This window comes from Lissotriton vulgaris, unplaced genomic scaffold (assembly GCF_964263255.1).
Source record: "Lissotriton vulgaris unplaced genomic scaffold, aLisVul1.2 SCAFFOLD_1207, whole genome shotgun sequence".
NCBI lineage: Eukaryota > Metazoa > Chordata > Amphibia > Caudata > Salamandridae > Lissotriton > Lissotriton vulgaris.
This window is the reverse complement of record NW_028243675.1, coordinates 485,472-507,327: the sequence shown is the minus strand read 5'-3', so window position 1 is coordinate 507,327 and position 21,856 is coordinate 485,472. Positions and strand designations below refer to the sequence as shown.

The following is a 21,856-nucleotide window of genomic DNA, read 5'->3' as shown; positions in this document are numbered from 1 at the left end:
CTCCCTATTTATACACTATAAACCTTAAAGGTATTTCAAATTTAAACAAAAGATGTGTGCTGCCTGGTGGATTAGCGGCCAGCCCGACAAAAATGATCAACAGCTAGTGGAGAAACCACTAGTATACCAGACGCACTGCTGCTGTGAAGTATCTCACATTAACACCTAGTTATGAGTTAAAATACTAAACAATATACACAACTATTTTATCAGAGCAATAAAGTCACTGAACCAAAAAGATTTACAAATGTTTCATTGTTTGAAAGTCATGAATATTACACAGTAATGAAAATACATTGAAAACACAAATGATGTGTACTGTTCTCACAAAACGCAACTCAAAGACCGCAAAAGTTTGCTTAGTCCACAGGTCAAAAGTGCAACTAGTCGTTTTGTATTTGTGGCCAAGTTCTCAACACGATCACATTCAATTAAAAAAAAATCATTAAATCCAGGTGGGATTTGCTCAAACAAGAACCTGATTTCAATGGTTTATTCAATGAGGAACCTCTCTTTGCTTATACTCGTAGTAAAAACATCAAGGACATTCTCTCAACAAAGATGGAAGTTACCCAACAATTTCATGGAATGCGTAAATGTCACAATTGCGTCCATTATAATAATGTCATGACAGGCAACGTCATTCATCACCCACATACAGGCAAACCAATTTCCCTTAAACATAATGGAGACTGCAATACATCTAATGTTATCTACAAGATCAAATGTACGTGTGGATTCTTATATGTGGGTAAAACTTCACATAAAATAAAGATTAGGATCACAGAGCACAAAAGCACCATTCATACCAAGTCCACTAAGTCATCCTTTGTTTCTCATTGATTAGAACATCAGCACACTAACGCGCAATTACAGTTCACGATTCTAGAATCATTGACAGTCAAACAGGGTCAGAATCCACATAGATCATTATCCAAAAGGGAAGCATGGTGGATTCAATATTTGCAAACCCTTGCTCCAGGGGGTCTGAATGACAGGATTGAATTACAATGTTTTCTGTAGTGCTATGTTTACCTTCACTGTTATGCATACTCCGTGGCGGTTCTCTGTAGTTTTGTACATGTGCCTCCTTTTAGTACAACTGAGAAGAGGGGTCCCAGCAAAGAATAAACAACTATATATCATAAGTAACAAAAGAGTTATACAATGAATTCACAAACATTGTTGTTTATTCACAATGTTGTCATATTTAAATTGCCAAACACGTTTATAAATATAATTTAAAAAGTATTCAAAGTGCGCCTGGTAGGGAGGGAAGTGTTAAGGTGAAGGGTGGTGAAGGTAAAGGATAGTAACATAAAACCGGCCAAGCGGCCTCACTGTACTATGTATTATAAGTCAGACATAGACATATACATCATAAATGCAGAAAATGTTTCAAGAAATATCATGCTCCACATAATACACAAATTGTCATAATCATGGGGTAGAGCTGAAAAGTACACAGAGCTGTCGACGTAGGTCGGGCTAACAGCGGCGAGAAAACCGCTGCTACCAAAGCCAAAGCTGAGGTATTCGAAGAGTCAATTTCGAACACCAGCTGGAGGTCGTCAGCTTAGTGGAAGGTTACCACTCTACTATTGCGTAAGTAGCAGATCAGAGGAAGCATGTACAGATTAAACCGGAGGGGCGAGAGGGAAGAACCCTGGGGGACCCTGCAGGTCAACTTAGCTTTCCTGGCTGAGAAGTTGGCGAGGCGGACTGCCTGAAATCTGTTGGGTAGGAAAGAGGAGATCCACTTCATGGCCAGGCCCTGGATGCCAGCATTACTGACACGATCGATCAGGAGGTCATGATCGACCATGTCAAAAGCGGCTGATAGATCTAGATGCATCAGGGCATGGGAAATGTTTTTATCGGCCCCCCATCCTACGCTCGTCCATGACTGCTAGTATGACAGACTCTGTGGAGTGTGCTGGTCTGAATCCTGCCTGCTGAGGGTTGAGGAACTGAGAATGCTCAATGAATGTGCTAAGACAGTTTGCTACATGGGCCTCTAAGATCTTACTAAGGTAGGGGGAATAAGCAAATTGGGCGGAAGTTGCTCATGAAAAAGGGGTCAGCATTGGGTTTCTTTAGAATTGGGACAATTTCAGCGTATTTAAAGGTGTTCGGGACAATGCTTTGTTCAAGAGAGTTGTTGAGGAGTGAAAGGGGCAGGTCTGGGCAGGTAAGGAAAGCCACCTGTAAGATGTGAGGAGGGCAGCAGTCGGTGGAGGAGCCTGACCCGACTTTTTTTAGTAGAGATCGGGGGAATTAGGTCCAACACAGAAGGACTTTTGCATGTGATAAGGGAGGCAGTTGAGGGTGTGGGAGTAGGGATGCTGCTTTTAATGGAGGCAATTTTCTCGATGAATTGAGGGAATCACATAGTGATTGTGAGGGGACAGGTTTTGCTATCACTCTGTCAGGTTGTGCAAGCTTGTCGACTAATGAGAAGATATCCTTGGTCTTAGTGGCTGAGTTCATGATTTTAGATGAGAAGTAGGTTGCCTTAGTCTGGAGGATGGAGTTTTTGATTTTTTTTTAGCAGGGTTGCATAAGTAGCTTTATTTTCTGGGACATAGTTGCGTCTCCAGCTGCGTTTGGCTTGCCTAAGTGTGAGATTTTTTGTTTCGCTGTCACTGGCTGATTCAAGCCTTTGCTTGATGCTCGTTGCCTGATTGCAAAGGGAATCTTGATCAGTGGGTAATGTGTCCTTTAGTAGTGTACAGAATTTGCCTATATTGGCCTGATTCCTGTTTCTGGCCAGGTGATTGCTCGTCAGGTAGAGTTTGGTGAAGGGGGTACAGGCCATGGTGAATGTGATACGTTAGTGGTCTGACCAAGTACATGAGGAGATTAGAGGTAGTGAGATTTCCAAGTTGGAGGTCCAGACTTGGTCCAGGATATGTCCCTTTATGTGGGTAGCCTCATGCACATGTTGAGTGCAGTTCATACCTGATAGGAGATCTGTGAATTCTATGGAGCTGGCACTCTCCTGTACATTGGTGGGCAGTGGTTAAAATCTCTGATAACAATGATTCTGGCATGGTTAATGACTAGTTGGGAAATTGTATCACCAAGCATTTGGGGGAATGAGAGCATGTGGTGAGGAGGTCAGTAGAAAAGGGCACACACAAAGGGGGATTGGGACGATTCAAATTTCAGAATGAGGCTGTCGGCCGAGGGTATACCAGCGATCCGTAAATCGGTAAACCTGAGTTTTTGATGGATGATAGCTGTAAACCCGCCCCGGGCTTGCCCAAGGGCCTGTTGGCCTGAAGTATGTAATAGCCGTTGGGAACTGCCACGAGGATATCGGGGACAGACTGGGTAGTGAGCCAGGTTTCGGACAATAGGAGTATGTCCGGTTTGTCAGAGTCAAGGAGCTGAAAGATTTCGAGTTGGTGCCTCACCATAGAACGGGTGTTTAGGTAGCTAATTACGAGGGTTCCTCCTGCCTGACATTCGGTGGTTTTAGATTCAAGTGGGCCCTTATGGGTGGCGAGAGGACCCTGGCCGGCAGGTGGAGCAAATAACTCTGGGAAGGAATCTCTGTGGTTGAGGATCCCTGTGTTGTTCAACTGAGCCATGGCATTAGTACTGATTGGCCAGTTACCATATAGGTGTCTCAGCTCGACCGCTGTGTAGGTAATGAAATTGGCATAGTGTTTGGCCCCACGCATCCGCTGCAAGAGAGGAAAGGCATGCCAACTAAATAGTGCTGGGAGAGCTAGAGCGCTGACCAAAGCCTTCAGCCCTAACAGCCCCCAGCTACCTGGTGTGAAAGATCAGAGGCTCTGGCACCCTGCACAACAAGCAGGGAAACCCGGTGGTGGACTGGGATGCCGGCGTTTGACCCAGAGGAGAGACAAGTGTGCAGGATCAGGTGAGGATCACCTGATCCTTTAGCACCACAATGACCAAAACGCAATGTTTAAAAGCAGTTTTGAAATGCGATTTTTAAAAGCACAGACTCGATTTTTAAGAAGCACAAATACCAGTTTCATAGCACAAAGTTGGTTTCAGACTATCGGCTTAGTAATCAAGCGGGATAGTCGGTTTTTAGTGACAGCAACCGGCATGTGTCTGCGCATCTCGATGCAGGACCTCCCATCACAGCATCTTGTAGCTCCTGATTGGTGGCCTGCTAGGAACCGACATAGCACGACACAACTCTATGCAGCACCTCACAGCTCCTGATCAGCAGCCCCATCAGAACTGACGCAACTCGATGCAGCAGCATCTCGCTTCGCAGTCCACGTAAAACCAGGTGATTTACCTGTGGGCCGAACTTGCTGGCAGATGCATCAACGGAAATACCTCCCGGTAAAACAGCGAATCGGTAAAACAGGCCGATACCGAACGCAAAACCAGAAAATGCTATGCATCAAACAATGAATCGTTAAAAAATAAAGAATCGCAAATAACCCCCCCGTGGTAAAATACCGAATCGCAAAACAGACAATCGGAATTACCGAACCCCAAAGCGGCCCTCGGTAATACCGATTCGGTAATAAAGAATTGCAATGGTATGCATGAAAAGTCGCTAATACCGAAAAACCCAAAAATCGCTATTTAGCATGAGCAAATTAAGGGGAATCACAATCAGGAGGTAAAGTAAACGGAAGGACAGAAAAAAAAATTACAACCCCCAACTGCAGGTGCTCACAATCAGTAACCCTTCAAAAAATCCCTGGGAAACCCCACATGTCTACCAAAATGGCTGCCCTGTACGTGCTTGCTAGGAGGAGGAGGATCAACGCCCAGGCCCAGCGCAGGAGGATGATCCAGGACAGGATCTTCAGGGTGCGCATCACTTTGCTGGGGCAGACCGAGGAACAGGTCTACGACAAGTATAGACTGAACCGTGCCATGATAATGCGCCTAATAGCAGACCTGGAACCATTACTGCAGCACGAGACCCGTAGGACCAACGCCATACCAGCCCATGTGCAGGTCCTATGCTGCCTGCACCTGCTTGCGTCTGGAAGCTTCCAGGGGGTAATAGCTGAGACTGGAGGCGTGTCGCAAAGCTCTTTATCACGCTTCTTCCACCGGTTCCTAGAGGCCATGCTGACATTAATTAATCGCCACATCACCTTCCCCACAACCCCCCAGCAGCTGACCAGCACCAAACGGGAATTCTACCAGGTGGCACAATTCCCCCATGTCATAGGGTGTGTTGACTGCACGCATGTCCCCATCTGTCCTCCATCAGCCACCGAATACATTTTCCGCAACCGGAAGTCATATCACTCTATAAATGTGCAGGTGGTGTGCAATGCCAAGTACATCATTACGGACCTTGTAGCCCAATTCCCCGGGAGCACACACGACGCTTACATATTCCGTCACTGTGGCCTCCACAGGCGCCTGATCAACGGTGAATTTGGAGAGGGACACCTACTAGGTACATATTGATGCATCATCGTACTCTCCACCCACTCCATCCCCACATGTATATTTTCAATCATGCTGATGACCATTCTCTCCCCATCCTGCAGGTGACAGCGCATACGCATTGCGTGAATATCTACTCACTCCCTACCTGAACCCAGCGACACCACAAGAGCAGCGCTACAACAGAGCACACATCAGCACAAGGAATGTGGTTGAGCGTACATTCGGCATCCTCAAGAGCCGCTTCCGTATACTGCACAAGACTGGAGGTGCCTTGCAGTACGACCCAGTGACCTGCTGCCAGATCATTGCTGTGTGTGCCATCCTGCACAACATCGCCACACGCAGGGGGATACCCATAGAGGCGGACGGAGAGGATGAACTACGTGCACAGCAGCCACCCCCCCAACACCGACAGGCGCATGTGCCCAACACAGCTGAAGGGCAACGGAGGCGGACATACATCACACGGAATCATTTCTGAGACAGGTAAGAGAGAGACTTGACAACAGGTCTCGATTTGCAAGGGTTTAATGGGCATGGACACCTGAGTGGTGCAGAGAAACAAAACAAAAACATGCTGCTGCTTCAGTTAAAGACAAACTTTAAATGTCCCTCCTCAGAACGGGTGATGCGTGCGGCACTTAAGTCTGGCCATGGTTACGTCACCAAGGACAGTGTAACTTTGTCACATGTTCACTTCCGTTTGCCGCGTACCCCCAGTCTCTTGTCCTGTGACTCCTCGGCTTCTACTCGATGGGAGTCTGTGGCAGTTGCATTGCGGCCACTGCGCCTCCTCCCGCTGGTGTCCGATAGGGAGACGCTGCTGACACTGGAGGCTGCCTCACTCCCCTCTTCCGCCCCCAGTATGCTGACACTGGCAGACCCAGGCTGCAGTTGCTCCACTGCGGTGGTCAACCCCTCAAGGGCCTTTGCCACATCCCCACAGTAATGACCTAGGTCCACTTGCAGGGACACGGACCTGCGGGACAGCACAGCCGTGCTGTTGCAGAGCTTATTGATGGCCTTGTTGGTTGAAGTCACTGCCAGCATGATCTGCCTGTGACGCCGCCGCTCACTCTGTTGGCCTGCCACTACGGCACGTGTGAGTTCTTGCAGGCACAGCTTAATTTCATTGTTGCCGGCAGCTACGGCAGTGGTGTGCTCACGCATAGCGTCTGTCATGTTGCTAAGTTTGTTGCATAGCTTGGTCATGGAGAGTTTCATGGCACCCATGTGTCTCCCCTGCAGGCGCTGGACACGCAGCATCCGGGTCTCCACAACTCCGTACCCTCCGGACAGATCGACTGGTCTTGCAGCACCACGAGCCGGGGTCACAGCCCTCTGCCTGATGCGCTGTCGTGATGATGTTTGGCTGGTTGGAGTGACGACAGCCTGGCGTGGAACATTTGGGGGTGCTGAACTGTGATCCGATTCCAGCAGGGGCAGGGAGGGAACATCAGCTCTGCGGCTCTGCGGAGTGGCCCGCACTGGTGATGGTGGTGGTGGTGTCTTGGACCGCGGGGTTGGTGGTGGTGGTGGTGGTGGTGTCTTGGACCGCAGGGATGGTGGAGGTGTCGACCGCCGTGGTGGTGAAGGGGAGGACATGGCTTCAGCTCCATGTGAGCACTCGGCTTCTGACAACACTGGCGTCTCAGAGATGAAGAGGCGGGCACTGTCGTCTGAATCGTAGGGGGATGCATCTGTGTGTGAAACAGTGCATAGTTATAATCATGGTATAGTATGTGGAAATAGCAGTGGCATCTCACAATAAATAACATTTTCAGTCTGATAATTGGCCCTTTGCTGCTGTATTCATCTCTGTGCTCTGGCATGCACCCATTCATGTATGGACTACAACTCCCATGGTGCAACACATTGGTGAGGGTATGTGTGTAGGGCAACACTACATGGGCACTGGGTCTGGCATGGGAGATTGGGCAGGGACTTAGTACACGCTGCATTGTTACGCTGCCATGCTTCTTACCTTGTCCTCCTTCCGCAGCACCAGAGGTGTCCAGACGTGTGACCCCCACAACAGCTTCCGGTTCCATGGTGGACTCCACTAGATCCTCCAGGGCAGTGTTTGGCGACACGTTGGCTGTGCCCCCTCCTGTGCCACCAGCATCCTTGACCCTCTGCGCAATCTTCTCCTTGGCCCTCTTCCTTAGGTCATACCACCGTTTTTTTAGGTCGTCGATGCTGCGGTGGGTGACTCCGCAGGCATTTACCTTGTCCTTGATGCGCAGCCACATCTTGCGTTTTTCTGCCTCTGGCACCTTCAGGGACAATTTGCCAAACAGTCTGTCATTATTGCTGGTCACACACTCGATGAGGATTTCCAGCTCCTTATCAGAAAACTTCCTTTTGCGCTTTCGGTGTGTGTCCTTTCCCTGCTGGGGGGCCTCCTTCTCCATCTTGTCCTGCTTGCCTTGTCCTGCTTGCTACAGGTTCAGTCTTGGTCCTCAGCTCCTGTGCTCTGCCTCCTCCTCAGTGCAACTCCGAACACAGAATGCAGCGTGGCTGTCCTACTTCCTGGTTGTGATGTCATCGACCCGCTTCCGAAGCGTCGCGTAATTTGCCAGTTTTCGCTATTACCGAAATCGCTAATACCGGATTCACTAATACCGATTCGGTATTAGCTAACTCGGTATTTGCTACTCGTGCGGGTGTACTTTCGCTATTTAATAGCGATTTTTACCGATTCGGTAATTTTTACCGATTTGTTTGATGCATCGCGGTTTGCATGTCCTTAATAGCGATTCGGTATTTTTCGCTATTACCGACGTGTATTACCGAATGTTGATGCATATGCCCGTGGGTCCTTTACCCGGCCTGCGCTATATCGTGGCCCGCTTAAACTTTTTTCTCGATCCGGCGTGACTAGATAAGAAGATACCACCACTTGGCGCTTTACGCTTTTTAGCACCACTTTTACGTAAAATTATGAAATTGCATATCTCTAGTTCTACTCATGGGATTTTGTCGTTCTGATATTTTATTTGTTAAAACGTTTTCTATTTTTCTAGATTGGTGTGGGATTGTTATTGTGTTGTGTTGTCACTTTATTACTGTTTGAGTACTGCCTAAATACTTTACACATTGCCTCTAAGTTAATTCTGACAGCTTTTGTGTCAAGCTACCACAGGGTTAATTATCGACAGGTAAATTTAGTAACTTTTGTGATTCAACCTACAATAATTGCGGTTGTTGTTTTGCTTAAACATATCTATTGACCCCACTGACAGATAAGGCAGGGGGTAGGAAAAATGAGGAGTCCGATACACACGAAGCAGCTGGCCCATTTCCTAGCGGCCGATTAAGTTTATGTAATCAGTCTGTAGTTCGGCTGATGGGTCGGGTAGAAACACATGTACCGTACACTAGATGGCGGCATTGGTTATGAAATTATGCGAATGGGTTGTAATGCAGTTAGGAGTTAATACCGCTCCAGAGATCTGTCACATTCCGAGCTCCAAAGGGTCTGCCGTTCTCATTTCCTGGTCCATTTATTAAACAGTGTTAAATGTAGCATATTTAAACAATTCTACAGGCTAGACACTCAACCCTTCAAAAATGTTGAATTCTTAAATCATAAAATGTTTGCTACCGAGCCGTATCGTGTAAAGGATGAAATAACTTGTGTATCTTGTTCTACAAATGGCAGCCACAATACAATAGAAACTGTCCAGATGCCCATTAAATTAGATTATGTCATTGCTGGTAAAGCTCGTGTCTACAGTGCATCATGTCTGCTCTTCCTGTAATAAGCTAAATTATTGTTTCCTCTTTCAGTTCTTTGCCTGTCTTCTGGTAATATTTACTGCAGAAATGACTGCCGGCGTATTTGTGTTTCTTGGCAAAAACACGGTAAGGACTGTTCTAATTCATCTCCAATGACATAACACAAGCAACCAGATCTGTCTGAAGCATTGTACTGTCTCCTAAATAACTAGCAAATGACTGCCCCCTTTCCCTTGGGCGGCTGCACAATACTGCGTAATGCATGAAAATAGATTGTATTTAAACAGCCATGGTGTGTTCTCTTTGAGTCCTCTTGTTTGTATTTGCATCGTGGAACAAAAACGTAAGCAGTTCACAAATACTCAGGGAATACGATGTGCAGCTGTAAACTATCAGTCCAGTCGGGTCAAGAATCCTAGGGGCTTATATTTACAAACCCCTTGCGCCGCCGGTGCGTCTCTTTTAATATGGGAAAAAGAGGCGTACAGGCAGCGCAAGGGGCTTGTAAATATGCCTCCTAGCGTTTAAGTCCAAACTGAGACTGCACGCAGTGCAAAAAAACAGCAATTTCCCACGGAACATATTTTACCAAGTAAAACCTAGCAATGTAATAGTGCAACTTTTGCGCGGAAAGTACGTCAAATTTTGAGTTTTAGACCCCCAGAACGATAGAATTTTTTTTTTCTAATAAAACATGAGTTGCTGTGACTTTTTCTTTCATTCCGCGGCCTGGCACTTGTGATGGAGAAGTGATACCGCACTGCGGATTCAATATGTATCGGGTAAGGTACTGCAACGCAAGACTACAGGAATATTATGATTGCCCTGGTTGCTAGAGTTACCGCTACCCATCCGTGAATATGTCTTTTACTGTAAGATTGGCATTGCAAGATTGAGGGGGAGTGCTGCCCGCAGAGGGGTACCTCGGCCCCAGTTCTTATGATTGGCCATTGTTTCAGCCAGGCTAGAAGGAATGCAGACCGCTTCCCACAAGAGGGAGGCCCTGCACAGAAGAGGTGTATGTCGTCCCAGACTCCTTTCTCAGGACAGAAAGGCGGACCCAACCTGATTGGCAGTATTTTCTAACTTGTAAAGATGCCCTGGGTAATGGTTCGCAGTGGGCATCTGCCCAAATGCCTAGCTTTGGGAACATGTACTGGAACTGCCGTGCAGCCCATTGAACATATTTTGGACTGAAGATCCGTGTAGGCTTCCTTGTTCAAAATGCATGCCAGGAAGTGGCACAAGTGTGCTACCCACTTCCTTCTGGAAAACACTGTTCCTGTTTCACTGCTGAAATTCTGCCACTTTGCTATCCTGCTGCTAACTTAGCCCTGGGTGGAAAGGAAACCTTCCAGGGGTCGCAAGGAGTCCTGCAATGCTAACAAGTGCCTGTGCCCACATTATCCTCCGCCCCGACAAGACTGAGTTGGGCAGCTGAAGAACTAACTCCGACATTATAACATGTTTGCAAATGTCTGCTGTCTGCCACATATTCAGCACTTCACCAATCTTTCTTATTTTGTCAAGTATTTATTTCTCTCCCAACCTTGCTGAATGCAGTGGTCAAGCACCCAATTGACATGCCAGCTGGCCAGAGCTATTGATTTTATGGTCAGTTGCGAGCCTTGTGTGCTCACAAATTGTTGCATTTTGTGTGCAGATCAACTTTTGGCCAGAACATCTCCATAGTACCAGTGAAGTACACACACAGTAAGAGGGTATGAAAGGACCTCAGAAGTAGGGCCTGTGCTGAGCAACTCTTCGTCCCCTGTGTGCTGCTTATAGGACACTTTTATTTCCACATCACGGACATGACGTTGCAGATGCTGCACCCTTAGCAACCGACTATGCTCAGTACTGTTACCTGGCTAGTGAATCTTATGTACCACTTCACGATACAGACCTGTTTGTTAACTCTCCTTAATTGCAAATGCTTCAACATGTAACTACTAAGTGACTGATTTCTTTGTCCCTTGTTACCCACTCCTTGATTTCTTCTCTTATTAACAGCAGAATATGGACTCGAGTGGCTAATCTAGATGCATACTTGCTTTAGTATAATTGTCATCACCATATATTATGATCGCTGTAATCCCTGTACCTCTGCGATGTTTGAAATGTAATAAAAATAATAAAAAAAGACCTACAGTGAGGAAACTAGACCGTCTACATGTTTCACCTAGAGAGCGAGGCCCTTTCAAGCACCTACTTCGTCTACTGGATCCTTACTGCAGCGCGATGTGGGCGTGGAACTAAGTATTGTGCTTGGAGACTGGATTGCAATGTGTGAAACCCCTGTGCCCGCATCTAAGGAGTTTGGTCCCTGCATCCTGGGGCCTCAGAAAGCACAAGCGTCTCATTGTTGGTAAGCAGATTCAATGGTTGCATGCCCAGCGTTTGGGCTGCTTCATCGTCTGTGCCTCATCTTTCTAGTTTGATACCCCGACTGCATGCTGATTGCATGCAGTGTCCGATTCACAGGTTGCAACCCTCGAAGGGAGGGCGCATCATAGGAGTCCCTCATTCTACCTTGTGCGGTACTACTGAACTTGTGACTGTGTGTGTGGAACCAGATTGTCTGGTGTGACTCGTATCATCGCACACCAGACATTGTGCTTCATTACAGGGAGGCCCGGTAAACCAGACTGTGGATTGATTATAACTGACTTGTCTGATGCGAACCGAATCATCGCGCACCAGATGTTGTGTCTCATTCCAGGATGGTACAGTGAACCCAACTGTCAGTTAATTGTAACCAGATTGTCTGATGTGACTCAGATCAACGTGCACTAGACTTTGTGTATCACTACCGGTGGTGGGCAGGGATAGCTGCACCTCTCATTCACTGAGTGTTCTGTCTTTCCCTCAGTGTGACAAATCAATTACCCTCTCCTCACCCAACCCGATGACCTCGTGTTGCCAGGTAGTAATGCCCAGATCGGGCCTGGGTGGTGAGAGTAACTGACTGGGTTTAGGAACCCTTCAGAGAGCGATCGAAAGCTAGTCAAGAGACTGTGTGACCCCCCCTGTGCTTTGCAGAACTGGGATGGAGCCGGAAGATGAATTGAGGGACCTCGTGATTGAACTAGGACAGCCTGTAGCTTGTTTCTGCTCCACATGAAGTGGGTGAACTTCCTGAGTGGTGACTAACCCCACATTTGTCGACTGTTGCCTGGTTACCCTGAAAGCTACTCCAGCCTTCTCCCCCGGGCCTTTGTCTAAGTGTGACTCTGGCCGTAAACCAGTATTTTTAAGTGGTGAGGGTATTTGACTGAAAACTGTGGGCAGAGTAATTGGGGGATAATAGAGATGTGGAAGTGATTGCTCCATTGGGTCCACATTCATATTATCAACTGACCTGCTGGATATCATTTACACCGTGCTGAGTGTGTGTATGTGCGAGGGTGCTTCATACGGACTTGCTGTTATCCTTGGCACCATGTTACAGTGCGGTGTGAGTGTGGGAGAGTGTATGAGAACAGCCTACTAGTAGTTGCACAGCGCAGCGGTATTGTTTTACTTGTTTGTTCTATTACCCAACGATTACTCCATTTTGACATTGGTTTCACCCATGTGGCCTTGGCCCAGGGTGTAGCAGAAAAATGTTATAAATGTCTGTGTGTACACATTCCTGAAATTGCTGTCCCCTGGGGCGCACCCTAGACATATGTGGATTTGAATTGTGTTATTTGCCAGGGTGGGCCCAGATCTGACAGCGTATTGCACCGCATAATGGTGCTTGGGTAAAATAGGATTTTTCTCAAGTGTGCATATTACTGATGTCTTTATAACACTGGTGACCCTAGTACTGCTAGTAATATTTCCAAGTGATTTATGCTCAGAAATACATATTGTTCATATTGTGTTAATAAATGTATGCGTTAAATACAATCTTTATTTACATACACCTTGTCTCAAGTTTCTTTTGTGATGCTCAGTGTATTTATTGTGTATTTATTGTGGGAGAGTGCTATGCCAATGCATTATAAATTGCCTCTGTGATAAGCTTGACTGCTCAGTGCCATGCTACCCAAGGGTGAGCGCAGGTTGTATAGTGAGTGTAATCATCTAGCCTGGACAGGAGTAATAGGTTCTGCTTGGCTTTGACACCGCCTCAGCTAACCAGAAAGTACCAGTTCCAACAACCAGTCACTATATATATGTACATTCCGATTGTAGGAAAGTGCTGTTTTTGTATGGCCACCACACATTTTCGGTATACACCTGTTACAACGCATTTGTTAAAACGCACTACTGTTACAACGCGACTTTTACAACGCATACCATTACAACGCATTGCGCTGGGGGGCGCTCTAGGATAGGGAATAAGTATAATTTACTATCCAACACCTTCCCTAGGGTCCACGGGGACTGGAGTTAGAATAGTAAATTATACTTACCACTATCCAGCACCTCAAAGCGCTATGCGTTGTAATGGTATGCGTTGTAATGGTCGCGTTGTAACGGTAGGTAGTTGTAATAGTATGCGTTGTAACATGGTACATCCCACATTTTCTTCCCCAATGCTGATGGTTATGAGTCTGAAAGCACACTGGAGCATGCTAACCAGGTCCCAGTCTCTCCCTCAATATGAAGTATGTGAATTGGCAACCCCAATCGGTGAGCACTTAAACTCCTTAATAAGTGCTGGTAAGTGGTACCAGTGGTACCCAGGGCATGGCAGATGAAGGGGCCACCAGGGCCTGGTGCACTGATTGTGCCATCCTGATTGGCCCGGGTAAACAGATGACAGCAGCTCTGCCATTGCAGACTGCAAGAACAGTGCAAATGGCCCAAACTCGACTTTGCTCTCACCATGATAAAGCAACTACAAAGATAAAAAGGAGTTCTCTAAAACCTCCAAAGTTCTTTTCAGGAGAGTAGGCCTAGAGAATCAACCCAGCCAAAGGTAAAGGTTATAAGGAAAAGAATACGTCCCTATAAAGGCTTCTGGGATATGCCATGACTGTCGTGAGCCAGGGAATAAAAGGAGAATACACCTGCTCCAAAAAGTCCACCAAAGGTTGACAATCCAAGTGATTGGCTACTACAGGAGTGGGGGTGAAAGTGTACTCTGGGGAGGCCAGATGTTTCACAGAGACTACTCTAGTTTCCCTGGGTGAAGTGGATATTGAAGCCCTGGCAGTTTTACCTCCAAGCATCAAGAAGTACAGGCAAAGGCCAAAGATCAATGGGACTGAAGTTGAGGCAGTAAGAATTACAGGGGCCAGTGTCATTATGGTGGCAGCTAGACTGGTTTCCCCAGGCCAAATGATACCTGGTGTTAGTCACTGAATAACCATTACTCTCAATGAGATTAAGCTGCATCTAGTGGCCATGGTAAGCTTAAAATGTGGAGGGGTTACTGGCCCAAAGAAGGTGGATGTGTCTCCTGCCATTCCAGTGGAGTGTCTGTTTGAAAATGATCTTGGACAGAACTGGAAGGGAAGGCTCATGCAGAAATGCCGTATCTCCCTTAGTGGGTGTGTATGACAATGAAAGCGCAGAGAAGCAAAAAGTGTGACCAGGCAGCTTCTAAGAGGCCACAGGACCAGGGGGAGAGTTGATTTTCGATGGTAGATTTGGGCAGAAGGCACACCTGCCCAGCCTCGACGACGCTCACGATTGTTTTTGGGCTGATGAATAAGTCACTGAATTTGAGCTTCAACTAGTTCCAGCAACCATGTGTGTGTGTTACTATGCAATCGCCCGGAAGGGTGCAGGGGTCCCTTGAGTGAGCTGTCTATCATAGTGGGTAAATGGCGGGAAGACGGTGCGCAGCCACCGCAAGTGTGTGAGCGGGGCCAAACGGGCGGGGCTTCCATGCGAGTTCACATGCCTCTTGTGTGTATAAAAGGTCAGAGACCGATCAGAGCAGCAGATCAAGAGAAAGAAGCTCCTGGTCACAGGAACAGCACGAGGATTGCGCTCGTGGAAGCCAAGGATACAAAGGCCTCTATCCAGCATCACAGCTGATTTTCGACAGTAGATTTGGGAAGCAGGGCGGCACACCTGCCCAGCCTCGACGACGCTCACGATTGTTTTTGGACTGATGAATGAGTCACTGAATTTGAGCTTCAACTAGTTCCAGCGGCCATGTGTGTGTTACTATTCAATCGCCCCGAAGGGCGCAGGGGTCCCTTGAGTGAGCTGTCCATCCATCATCCTGGGCTGTAACTATTTTAGGATGGCGCGGGCAAGCTGCCAGCACCATCCTAAAATAGTTACTAAATTAGCTTAATCAGGAAGCACAAATAGATCAAATAAAGCAGGTGCTCGAGCACCTGCTTTATTTTATCGATTAGTGCTTTCTGTTGAAGCTAACTTAAAAACTATTTTAGGATGGCACTTGCAGCTTGCCGGCGCCATCCTATAATAGTTACAACAACAACTTCAAGCTTGAAGGCTTGAACTTTTGCCCCCCGAATCCGCCGCTCGCGGATTCGCGGATTTTCGGTAAATTCGCGGGAGTTCGCGGATTGCGAATTTACCAAAAATCCGCGAAATCCGCGAGCGGAACGGATTTTGCGCTCACGCTTAATAGGGAGCCAATGAAGTGGAGGTTCCACCAGGGCAGGGAACCTTCTGTCCCCAGAGGAGCTGGAGGACAGGAGGAAAGATAGGATACAAAGGTTACAACTTGCCAAACTACAGCTAGAGCCGGAGTAAAAGAACCAGCCCTTAGAGGAGAAAAGGCTGACCATGGAGATGGGGGAGAACATATTGGCTATGGAGGAAAACAAATGATGTTTGCTCAGGAGCTGAGTTGGAGAGAGCTAGACTTGAAAACCAGGAGGGCTGAGCCCAGCCAAGATGGTGGCAGCATTTCTTCAGTGTGCTCTGCTCCCAACAAGCCACCCCAGGATGTAGTTAGCCACATGCTGGTGTTCCGCAGCCAGATAGCCGCTTCTGGAAACTCGCAAGGGAGAATTTGGAAGCTAGCCAGGAACACATGAAATGCTGATATGACCAGAATACCACTCTGGTTGAATTTCAGCTTGGTCAAAAATTTGGGTAAAGGATCCAGTGGAGTCCTGGGCACTGCAAGACCGCTGGCCTGGGCTTTATGAGGTGAAGGAGCGCAACAGTGATGTCACCTACTTGGTGGACCTCAAGACTCATAGGATCCCTTTAAGGGCCCTGCATATTAATTACCTCAACCCCTATTTCAAATGGTGTGAGATTACCATGCTCCTACTTAGGGATGATGAGGTAGAAGAGGAGAGTGAACCTCTCCCCGACCTCCTATTGTCCAAGGAGCAGGATGGGTCAGTGGAGCTTGTCAGCTTCGCCCCTACACTGACCCTCAATCAACAGAGAGACTGCTGCCAGTTGTTGGGGTAGTTTGCTTCTTTGTTCTCCCTTACCCCAGGGCTCACTTGCATGATGTTGATGCTGGGGCAGCACATCAGTAAAGAACACAATTTACTGGTTGTCTGATAAGATGAGAGCTAGCATTAAAGAGGAAGATGCTGCTGTTAAGGGTTAGTGAGCCCTCAAACAGCCCTGGGCCCAGCCCAGTGGTGTTAGTTCCCACAGCTGCCCCGCCAAGAATCACACCAGAACTGAGGTTCTGTGTGGACTACCATGGGCACAATGCACTCACTAGGACTGATGTTCATCCCATCCCCAGAGCTGATGAGCTCACAGATTTCCTTGGAGCTGCCAAGTTCCTCAACACGTTTGACTTAACGTCTGGGCACTGGCAGATTGCCTTTACTGAGGGGGCTAAAGAGAGGTCCGCGTTTTCAACCCCAGAAGGGCACTTCCAGTTCCGGGTCATGCCTTTTGGTTTGAAGAACACCCCTGCCACCTTCCAGAGGTTGGTTCATAAGATCCTAGTTGGGTTGGAGAACTTCATTAACGCCTACAGTGACAATATTGCGTTCTTCAGCTCTAGTTGAGAGGAGCACTTGAACTACCTCCAGGAAGTGCTTTAGGCTCTGCAGAGCACAGGCCTGACGATCAAAGCCAGTAAGTGCCATATAGGCAGTGGCAGCTCCTCCGCTAAGGCAGAGGAGGCTCGCCCCCTCGCCCCACTGCTTTCAGCAGTGCAAAATAGGAAAAATAAAATGATAACAACTCAATGTTATCATTTTCATTTTTCCCTCTTGAGGCAGTTTTGTCAGGCGGGGCAGGGCTATTTGAGGGACATCTGAATGCAGAATTGCTAAGGTGCATTTGAGTGATATAACCCGTGTAGAAGTGAATTGGTCCCTGTACCAGGAAAGACCGACGGAAGCGGTCGAATCCCTATGTTCATGTCATAAGAAATTATCTTTATTGTGGATGTACATTGCCAGGGAGCGCCCGCATACTCGATCATTATCAGCAACACCTGAAATCGACAAACTGCTACAGAATACTGAGCTACAGAATATAAAAGATTAGGATTGCTAAAATCTATGCCCTTACTAGGGAACCCGGCTGGGCCTCCTAGCGTGTATTTCAAATTCACTTCTACACAGGTTATATCAGTCAACTGCACCATAGCAATTCTGCATTCAGATGTCCCTCAAATTGTAGGTCCTGAAGAGACTCTACACCCAAAAGAGGGTCAAAACGCCGTAGACAGAAAAAAAGGAAAAGCGAACCATTGAAATTGTATTCTATTATTATATAGAGACTAGGTATTTAAAAATATGAAACCTTGGTCGCTTTCAGAAACAAAATCCTCTTTGACACCTACCATAACCCCTGGGCAAATGCGATTGTCTTCCCAACTGTCATCGCAGATAGGGCAGGGTTGGGTGGTCTGCTTGGGGTGCCAAGTAGTGGGCAGCAAGGTGCAGCCCTTGCAGCCCAAATCTGACACCATTCTGGCTTGGGAACCCCCCAAGACCCAGCCAGAAGAGAGAGCCTTTGAGGCCTCACTGGCTATTACAGGAGATTCATAAAGAGATATGGCACCTGTTGGACTTGGCCCTTTTGGCAGGTTCACCCCGAAACTTTTTGCATTCTCCTAGCCATTTTCTGTAGCCTGGTGTTGGTGGTTTTAGGCCTCAAAGCACGTTAGCACTGTGGCCCAGTGTAAATTGTGTGCGTTCTCTGTGTGCGTGTGGTGAGATTGGCCTGCCCTCCCATTGGAAAGCATCAGGGATAAGTGTGTCCGTGGTAATTCCTGGTATGAGAGGAGTGGCAGGGGCGAGTTTAGTATATATGAACTCGTGAGAATAAATGCTGCGCAATGGTGTGCACAGATTTATGATGACTGGTGGAGAAGTGCCACTTTTAGAAGTTGACATTTCTGTGCTCAATGTGTCTGCCTGCCTGATGTGAATTGAATGTTTGGCTTGTGAGTGACAGAGGCTGGGAGGTGTGGGTGGCTCCAGGAGGGGCAGGATGACTCAGCGCTAGGCTGAATGGGACACCTGGGCTAAGAGTAGTGGGAGAGGTAATCTCCTGACTCTGAATAGGATGGTGTCTTTCCTAGTGAATACTGGCTCCGCCCCCTGTGGTATGTCTGATGATGAGCCCCCACCTGACAAAGGGGAAGATGAGCTTGCAAAACAAAGTGCTTCAAACACCCCCTGAACCAGTTGCATATGGTTTCCCCATGCCCTGCACTTTTAGACAAAGAGAAAGGGTGTATAAAAGGAGGGGCTGTGACCCCATGAGGTTGTTCAGTTTCCGTTGCTGAATTCTGCTGAGGCGTGGTGCTGCTGGGACCCAGGGTGGGCTGCCATGAGGGCTTGCCTCCCTGGGCCCTGCCTTGCCCCTTAATCTCTGAGGACCTTGTTCTACATTGCACCCTGTGAGCTCTTTTATTTTTATTTCCCAGGGCCTCTAGGACTTTTCCTTTCTTTGCTTGCTGGACGTTTTTGCTCTGCCTTTACCACAAGAGGGAGTGAGGAGGTGGCGGCGTGCAGCGCGCCGCTGCCGTGATCCGAGGGAATCTCGATGTGGGGATTCATTGCCGGAAAGGTGGGTGCCAACCCCGCATTGCGGTTTTTTATATGGGGGATTGGCGGGTGCCCACCCCACAATAGTCGCTGGTTTGGTTGGTTCCCACCCCGCCATTGTCGGTGCCTGGGGACCGCAGAGAGACCAGCAGGAAGGAGGAGGAACCTCGCACATCCCCACCGCAGACCAGAGAGGAAGGCAGCATGGTGAGCAGGGCTCCTGTGATCGGGAGGGAGCCCTGCTTGAGGCAGAGTCCTTGAGGAGTGCTAGCTCCCCAGACGCCACAGAGCCTGGTCCCGCTGCACTGAAGAAGCAGACGGCAGGAGAGAGGCTGTGTGCACCAAGGCGGGGCTCTGGTAAGCTTGGGAGAGCCCCGTGGTGCCGACCAGAGGAGAAGTCCCCCTGCGCAGGAGCCAGTGAGTGAGGGCTCCAGGAAGGTTGTGCCCATCGAGGCACAGTGTCGGTGCCACCTTCATGAGGACGCCCCTTGGTAGAGGGCCGCTCCCACGTTAGGGATGATTTTAAGTTCAAGGAGCCCAGAGCAGGACCCTGAAGCCCAGTGCCAGCACTAGGGTTGAGATTGTCCCGCAGGAGAGCGGGCCGCCCTACGTGGGGCAGTCTTGATTAGAGAGCCCGGAGAGGGGCTTCGTGAGTGGCACATTATGATTGAAGGCACAGAAGGGCTCGTGCTTTTTCCAGTGTTGACCACATTTCTTCCCAGCTGCGCCGCACCATTGTGGGCAGCTGCAACATAGGCGCATTGATTCGTAGGGCCCCTGTGAGGTGTCTAGAGGCACAGTGGTGCCAGTGATGTTCCCAGCTGCCCAGCAATTAGTGGGCAGCTGCTACGTTTAGGCCAGGGTGAATGGAGGAGTCCCAGGAGGGGACCCAGGAAGCACATTGGTGCACGTATATTGTACACTTTTTGTTGTAGTTGCGAGTGGCAGCTTAGCACCCGGACATTCTTGACAGAGAGCATCTGTGCCTTAGAGAAGGTCAGCTAGCCTGGGGGTGCCAGAGATTTATGTGATGTAGGAAATGTGATGCTCTACAGTGAATCATGACTCTATATGCATTTGGGGATGAGATTACGTGTATAATGTGTTTATGCTGGTGAGGTTATTTCCTACTGCAAGTACACCCCTATTGTGAGTGATGCTTAGGAGGTTACGGTCTAATATGTTAGACTGATGAGGTTGGCGTACAATGTATTTGGAGCATAATGTGAGACTGTGCATAATATAGTTTGTTACAGGATGATGCTGAGTACAGTAATGGCCAGTGTGTACTGGTTGTGTTCTACGTATTAAATGTTCTACATTTGCTGTGTTCTAAGAGGTGGTGCTGACAGCGGTCCATGTGGCCCTGCCAGGTGTAAAAAATCCCTTGTAGATATTGCCTAGTGCCTGGTGGCACCATATTTATTATGTGATTACTATTCTAATGTGTTATGGAAATACAATGGCTATTGTTGGTATAACCTTGTGTGGAGTTTCTTTTGTGGTGTGCCCAGTGTGTTGCTGCTGTATGTGTGTGTTGCTCAAACACTTTACACATTGCCTCTGAGATACGCCTGACTGCTCGTGCCAAGCTACCAAGGGGGTGAGCAGGGGTTATCTTCAGAGTGTAACTCCCTTGCCCTAACTAGAGTGGTGGTTCCTGCCTGGCTTTTGCGCAAGCCTTAGCCAACCAGAAATCCCATTTTTAAAATTGGTTGTTAGCAGTGTGGATAGGACTTGCATTTACGCAATACCACAGCGACAACTGGTTGCACTTAAAAACTCTGTGTTAGATAATCACGTTTGGGGATTTTTGTTTCTGATTTTGTTTTCTCCTCAAGAGTGTCATTTTTAAATGTTGTTTTCCGCACTTTTATTTTGTGGCAGAAGAGAGAAAATGACAGGGCGGGGACGCCAGCAGGTGGGGAGGTTTCCATAGATGGGGAGTCCCTTGCTGGGTCCAGTGCCTTTCCTTTTCCCTGTCCCCAGAGGTGTAGGTGGATAGGAGGGAAGAGAGGGAGTGTGGAGGAGAAAAAGCTAGCTCTGGAGGGTAGGTTATCCCCTGAGTATAGTTGGACGTGTCTGGATTCACCAGTATGGGTGGGATCCAGTAGTGGCAGCAGTAGGGAGTCCAGTGCAGAAAGCCCCATCCCCGTTCCCAGAGTATGGTACCTGGTGCTCAGTAAGAGGGGTACAGGTTGAGATTCAGGGGCAGTAAGGAACTGTCTCACCAGTCTTGGGGGGCGTGTGTGGATGAGTGGTGTGTTGCACTGGATGAGTGGGTGTGAGTTCTTTTGGTGATAAGGAGCTTGCACAGGAGGTGCACCTCTGGCTGTGTGCTAGAGGGCCTGCAGAGGCATTGAGGAGTGATTCCAACAGTAGTGGCTTGGGTATCTTCCGGTCCTGTGTGGTGGAAGAGGTTCAGTGTAGCCCAGCTAGGTCCCAGTGGAATTGTAGGGGTGTAGGGCCTCACTTCCTGACTCAGTGGAGACGGAATGAGTGTGGGACGGTGTGTCCCACGGTGGCCCGAAACCCCGTCTCATGGCCTGGAGGGTTCCAAAAGGGAGCGCCAGGTCAGGGGCCTAGGCTGTACTTGTAGGCCATTTGAGGAGGATCTTCCAGTGTTGAGAGGACATGGAGTTTTTGTAACTTGAGCTCCAGCGGCCGTGGTGATGGGCAGTACCATTCCTAAGTGGAGGGTGCAGAAGTCCTGGTTGAGGAGTGACGGTGGAAAGAGTCCCCGGTGGAAGAACCATTGGGTCAAGGGCCAGCCAGAAGGGTTGGGCCACCAATGAGTGACC

The 21,856-nt window shown here is 48.3% G+C and overlaps 1 protein-coding gene across 1 annotated transcript in view; it reads left to right on the top strand.

Moving 5' to 3' along the window:
• The window catches only part of TSPAN2 (tetraspanin 2), a 118,941-nt gene that overhangs the window by 12,685 nt on the left and 84,400 nt on the right, over positions 1-21,856 (top strand). The window contains exon 2 of the mRNA XM_086948665.1: positions 9,202-9,276. Within this exon, the coding sequence (XP_086804791.1) occupies positions 9,202-9,276 (75 nt within the window). The remainder of the gene's footprint in view (positions 1-9,201; positions 9,277-21,856) is intronic.